Source organism: Acanthisitta chloris, unplaced genomic scaffold (genome assembly GCF_000695815.1).
Source record: "Acanthisitta chloris isolate BGI_N310 unplaced genomic scaffold, ASM69581v1 scaffold10361, whole genome shotgun sequence".
Lineage (NCBI taxonomy): Eukaryota > Metazoa > Chordata > Aves > Passeriformes > Acanthisittidae > Acanthisitta > Acanthisitta chloris.
The window spans coordinates 14,913-21,689 of NW_008655460.1; the positions used below are offsets into that span (position 1 = coordinate 14,913).

The following is a 6,777-nucleotide window of genomic DNA, read 5'->3' on the forward strand; positions in this document are numbered from 1 at the left end:
GTGGGACTTGATGAGCATATAGGCAGACCCACAAAGGGCAGAGGATCTTTGAGTGATGGCTGAGAAAGTATCTGGATTTGGGCAGCCTATGGAGTCTACTAACAAGTGTTGAAAATCTGGGTCCATTGTGTCTTGGTCCACTTGCTGTGGATTAAGCACTTGAGTGACAGCACAGAGATGGGAATTTGGCAGAAGTGGAGCAAGGAGAGAGCAATGTGAAGGTCTGGAGCAGCTTGGAAAAAAGGGAGAAGAGAGGAAAGGGCCTTTCACATCTGCTGCTACAGTTCACGTGAGCATACCCCACAGGGAGATTCCTGTTTTAAACTGTTCATCTTCACAGTCTGCACACAACCTGTTTTCTGCTCTAGTAAGAAGAGGCATGACCATTTGCCTTGCAGGCATGAAAGAGCACTTTAGCTGGGAGATAAATCAATGCAGAGCAGGGGGGAGTGAGGAGTATTGCAGATGCAGCAAATACCCCAGGCCAAGGGGCTGCTCCAATTCAACTCCAGAGGGATGATAATATCTCTTGGTATCTCCCAGGGTACTTGCTGCTCTTATGTGAGTTCAGGATACTAGCTGACTGTGTGGGCTGCTGCTGTCAGCCCTGACTATCCTCTTGCATAATGTCCATTTCCAGCATAAACCCCATTGCACCTATCACAGGAAGTGTACAGGACATATGTGAGTTTGTGACCACTTAACATCTCAGGCTGCTGGAAACATCTGTTAGATACCCATCCTCAGAGAAAAGTTCACACAAAAAGTGTTGTTCTCTGTCCCTGATGCTAAGAGCAGCAATGACCCCCTTCTCTTTCCACACCAGAACAACTCCCATCTACACTTTAGTAGGAGGAGCAAGAGTTGTAGGGTTGTGCCTGATAGCTAATGCCAGCCATTTGGGCAGTTCAGAGAATAGGTCTGTGTCTCTTCTAGTGCAGATAGTGGGGCCATTAACTCTGCCACAGTACCACCCTGGGCAACCTCCTCCTTTGCTTGTGCCTTGTGCCAGATTTTTGGAGGGGTCCACCAGACCCCTACCTATGGCCTTGGGCCCCATCCCTTCCCTGGATCTGGAGGAAGAGTATGTTTGCTCTCCCTGTCTGTGTTTAGGTGTCTGCTGAGGCTCTGGGTTGCTGTCACACAGCAAAGGACTGAAAACCCAAATGTCTGTAGGTATAACTGTGAAAAGCATGTGGAATCAAAAAAGCAAGAAGGAAACAATATGTCAGGAAAAAACCCACAGTATATTACATTTTGGTTCGTCCTTAAGTCGTGGAGGAAATTGTCCAGGAAAAACTGAGGCCTTCAGATCCCTGGAGATCTCTTACTGCTGGAGCTTAATGGAAAGTGGTTCATCTCCTCCCTCTTGGTATTGACCACAGTCTACAGCTGTTGCATCATCTCACTGCTATTTCTGTGGTCAAGTAAAAACCCTCATCAATAATGAACAGGGATTAGAGAGCTGCTTTTCCATTGCATTTCTGTGGAAATCTCCAGGTTGCTGGAGCCACTTTGTTATAATCTCCTCATCTGAAAAAAAAAAGAGGAGAGAAAAATTATTCTAGAGCTCAGTATGATGCAAATGGACAGGATTCTCTCTGCTTTCATAACCAAATGCTTTACAGTAGCACTGTATTCTTCTTCCTGCAATAGTGTGCAGGCCTTTCTAATGAAAGAACAAATTTTTTTTTGCAAGGACTGTATACAGATATTAGTTGTTGTGTTCCATTCACTGTAAAAAGACAGGTCTTTACTGAAAAGTAAATATACTCCACCTCTCTGTCACCTGAGTAGTAGTAGCTATACCACCTGGATCTTCTGTGAAGTCAGAGCCATCCAAAGCTATCATGGGCTGGTTCTCAGAGGGAAGGAGCGGTGCTGTGCCAAAAGGAAGTGGCTCCTTCCTTCTGGACGACCCTCAGGTGGGCTGTGCAGTGTGGTGAGTGAAGTGAGAGTGAAGTACTCTCCAGGAGTGCCTGCCTTGAGGTTGTCTGCATAGGAATGGGTTGTTGGGTCCCACCTGTGTCTGGAGGGGCAGTGCTTGTGGAGATCAACATCCCCCAGCCATGCCCTTCTGACATCCTCTCTGCAACTGAGCAGCCTTACACCAAGCCGTGCCCATTGTGATGTGTGTGCAGTTGCCCTGAGTCAGGGGCTGGGAGGAAGAATGAGGCTGCTGCATGTGAGTGGGCAGAGGATTCTGCTGTCTAATTACAGGAATGGATTGACCACAAGCTCTCCTGGAATCCGGAGGAATATGGTGGGATCACCGCTATCCGTGTCCCCTCTGAGTCTCTGTGGCTTCCTGACATTGTTTTGTTTGAAAAGTGAGTAGCATGGCTCCTTGCTCTACACTTAGGCCAGAGCTTGGGCAAAGCATGTGAGCCACTGTGAAGCTTGTATGTGCTGTCAGAAGGCTCTTATTTAGGTAGTATGAATGTTGGCTTCCTTTGTGCTCCAAGTGAGGGATAGAAAGGAGAGCTGAGAAAGGGTAGGATGGAGCAAACATAGTCCTGAACTTGGTACTGTTTCTTCCTGTCCAAATCCCAGTGCTGACGGACGTTTTGAAGGATCCCTGATGACCAAAGCCATAGTGAAGTACAATGGAGTGGTGACCTGGACACCACCGGCCAGTTATAAGAGCTCCTGCACAATGGATGTGACCTTCTTCCCCTTCGACAGGCAGAACTGCTCCATGAAGTTTGGGTCATGGACATATGATGGCAATATGGTGGACTTGATTTTAGTGGATGAAAATGTAGACAGGAAAGACTTCTTTGATAATGGGGAGTGGGAGATCTTAAACGCCAAAGGAATGAAAGGCAACAGGAAGGATGGGCTGTACTCTTACCCATTTGTCACGTACTCCTTTGTGTTGAGACGCCTTCCGCTCTTTTACACTCTTTTCTTAATAATCCCTTGCCTGGGATTGTCTTTTCTAACTGTCCTGGTATTTTACCTGCCTTCAGATGAAGGGGAAAAGCTTTCATTGTCTACATCAGTACTAGTCTCCCTCACTGTTTTCCTTTTAGTGATTGAGGAAATAATCCCTTCTTCTTCCAAAGTCATCCCTCTGATTGGTGAGTATCTGCTCTTCATCATGATTTTTGTGACCCTCTCTATCATCGTGACTGTGTTTGTTATCAACGTACACCACCGCTCCAACGCTCTTCAGCAACTTACCATCCCATGGCTCCCTGGGTTAAAAGACTCTTCCTCCAGAAGTTGCCTCGGCTGCTCTGCATGAAGGGCCATGTAGATCGTTACTCCTTCTCAGAGACTGAAGAAAAGGGAACCACCTTGAAATCAAAGTTCCTGGGGAAGCAGAAATACAAGCAAGCAAAAGATGGAGAGAAAATTGTTATTGCCTTTCTGGAAAAGGCAGCTGACTCCATTCGGTACATTTCCAGGCACGTTAAGAAGGAGCATTTCATCAGACAGGTAGGTGAAGGGAGGGCGAGGAAGGTTTTTCCTTGACAGCAGTGGCTTACAAGATCTTTCCTTTTCTGCATGCCTCTCCCTCTGCGTCTTCCTCCTGCTCTCATCTATTTTCCTCCTCAGACCTTGATAATAATATGGCTTTTTTCAATCAACACTTTGCTTCAAGAGGTGTATCATGCTGTGAGTGTTTCTGCTCTTCACAGACGCAAGAGGCCACAACAGCTTCTCCTGGAGGAATTCCTATTTTTGGGGTTATTTGAATAACCTTGTCCTGAGTAAATTTGGGATAGACATGAATCTGGAAGCCTCTGAACTGTCATATGCTCTGAAAAATGTAACTTTCACAACAACCACAGGCAGGCTCTACGGCAGTTGCTAGGTGTCAGTCCTGGTCTTCCAGCACATACTATACACAGAATTGTTGCCCTGTTTTGAGTGGAGGTCTTTGAGATTTTTGATAACATTATAGCAACAGATTAGCCTCAGCTACAATCCTTCTCTTCCCAATGATCCACCTGGCTATTAAAATGGCAAATTACTGTATGTGTAAACAATGCCTTTCATGCAAGGGTAAGATAGCAGACCAATGCAGTTAGCAGCATATGGAAAGAGGCAAACTTCTGGTAGCACCCTCCAAGCTTTGTTCAAACTGTGCTGAGAGGACTTTGGCAGAAAGAACAATAAATCAAATATGCCACATAGTGTCCATGAATAATGCTTTTGTTTGAAGCTGAAATAATTTTAAATAAAATAACTCCCTTGAATTGCTTTAATGAATGGCACTTTTGTGTGTGCAGGGTTGTGCCCAGACTCACAATTCAAAATTCCCCTCCTGAATGCACCCAATCTGAGTCCACACAGCACTTAAGCAAACAAAAGCAAATCAGATCACATGTGCTGGAAGCAATGCCTGTGCCCAAGTGCTGTGTCAGAGCCATGTCCTGGCAGTTCAAGGTTAAATGCAGTTCTGTGGAAAGAAAAACAATTCATTATATAGCCATCTTCAAGCTTAAGTCTGTAAACTTTCACACATGCATTTAGCCAAAAGCTTTTACACAGGGTGAAAAGTCTGATTAACATGTACATAAAGCTATGGAATTGTTTCGGAGTTTTGAGTGATTTGCAGCTATGAGTGCTGAAAAGGCAATCAGTGTCAGTTTTAGGATACAACACGCTACAAACTTCTAGTCTTAAAAACACATTCGGGGAGTTGAAATGCATGTAGCATTATCAACAAAGTACTGGACTTGTTACTGTTTGTGTTTGTTCTCTCTCTGTCCTTCCCAGGTTGTACAAGACTGGAAATTTGTAGCCCAAGTCCTGGATCGGATCTTCCTGTGGTTATTTCTGGTGGTATCAGTGACGGGTTCAGTTCTAATCTTTACCCCTGCATTACGGATGTGGCTGAACAACACCTCATAGAAGATGCTCCCATAGTAGCATACTACAAGTACAGAGCCAAGGGATGATATCGCCTTTGAGCTTGGTCTCCATTGTACAGGATGGGAAGAAAGACCAAGAATGAGGGAAGGTGCTGGTAACAGTGGGTGGGCATTGGCTCATGTTTTCAGTCTTCACATAATTCTACCAGATACAGATTTGGCTGAAATCAGAGAAGGGCTTGGTGCGCAGCCAAGTCATAAAGTGAACTGGGGTTGCACAACTGGGTTATAATTATTTTATTGGTAGCTTTGTTATATTACAGTAAAAGCCAAGATTATTAGTTAAAATTGGAAAGAGTACTTATTGCACAATGATTATACTTATAAGGCAGATCTGCCAGTTAAAATGCTACTTTATGAAAGAAGTTACAGTAGGAACACAATCTGTACTCAGTTTATCTATGTTTCCAAAACCACAGACTCTAGAGGTTGCTTTATGCATGTGTCGGAGCATAGCATGTGCATCAGAAAAAGTACAAATACTTTTTAGATGGGATATTTGAAACCTTGACTTTCTAGCCTCACCTTGCTGCAGGATCAACTCAACAGTGGCAGAACTTACCACTGCTCACCTGCTACCAGCCTTTCTGGCATGCACACCTCGTCTCTCCTCTTAGTCATCAGGAAGCCACAAAGTGTTACACACCCTTCAGTATCATTTGCCATTTTGCTCGCTCCTCTGTAATGTACCAAAAAGCTGAACAAGTGAGGATTTTCCTCATGCTCCACATTTAGAAACTATCATTTATTCGCCTGTTAGTTCACAAGACAAGTGGAAGATCACCAAAAACATATTGCTTGGAGGAGGGTGGCTATGCTACTCCATAAGCCAACAGTTGGAGGGAAGCGGCAGACACTGTTTTTGGCAAATGAAACTTGTGGTTGCTGCAGGAGTGGAGTTTCTCCTGAGAGTTATGGGGTGGGCTGGTTACTGGGAAGATACATCTTTGGATGTTGGCTTGTTCATGTTTCCTTGGTAATTCAGAATTTCATTCCTTTGATTCATTTAGACAGGAAAGAGCTGTTGAAAGTATAAGTGAGATGTGACAGAAAACACACAGGTGAAGCTCTCAAACACAGTTGAGGCTCTCACTACTTTTGCTGTGGCTGTGTCTTCCAACAGGGAGTGCTTTAGAAAACCACATCCTGAATGTGCAAATGTTTATAAGGCTAGTAAAGGATCTGGAGATCCAATTTTTGACAATCTAAATGTGAAACTCATGTTAAAACTTTAGCTAACCTTTGTCTCTCTAGGGATGTAAGTTAGAAAGTGTTAAAAATACATAGAGGTATTTGTGTGCTTGGATTCTGCCAGACCTCTGTGAGTTAATATAATCCCAGCTTGTTATGTCAATGCAGAAACTTCTGTTCAGTTGTGCAAATATTATTAATAAAGATATATTCAGTACATGATTCCTGGGGTGAGAGTGCTCATACCCTGGGCTTTGTTGTGGATTTGTTGTCAACAAAGTTAGATTGTGACCCATTTTAAGAGCCTTGACTCAAATCTATTCAAACAGAGGGGTTATCATATTCTTGGAGTGGCCTCATAACTTAGCACTGTATATGAGTTCAAATAAGGAGCATTCAGATCTGGTTATTATATTGCAGGAACCTAGAACAAATCCATTTAGTTTAGCATATACAGATAGATGTCTTAATATAAGACACTGGTATAAAACTCATACACAATGACCTTTCTACCAGCTACTCCTCTCTTCTTGTAGTAAGTGCATTTCTTCTTCTGGCCAGTGCTGTGAAATATCCATAGGAAAACAGTGAGGAAGGTCTTCTTCCCATTATTTACAGACTCTTGAAATCAAGTAGTGATAGGTATTCCCTCTGAGTGCTGCTGCCAAGAGACTGCCTATTAGCCATGACAGATGACAAC

The 6,777-nt window shown here is 43.8% G+C and overlaps 1 protein-coding gene across 1 annotated transcript in view; it reads left to right on the plus strand.

Annotated features, from left to right (window-relative positions):
* The window catches only part of LOC103810981 (neuronal acetylcholine receptor subunit beta-3-like), a 10,555-nt gene extending 5,689 nt beyond the window's left edge, over nt 1–4,866 (plus strand). The window contains 4 exon segments of the mRNA XM_009083914.1: nt 2,221–2,330; nt 2,554–3,160; nt 3,163–3,444; nt 4,732–4,866. Of these exon segments, the coding sequence (XP_009082162.1) occupies nt 2,221–2,330; nt 2,554–3,160; nt 3,163–3,444; nt 4,732–4,866 (1,134 nt within the window).
* Nucleotides 4,867–6,777: the final 1,911 nt, after the last annotated feature.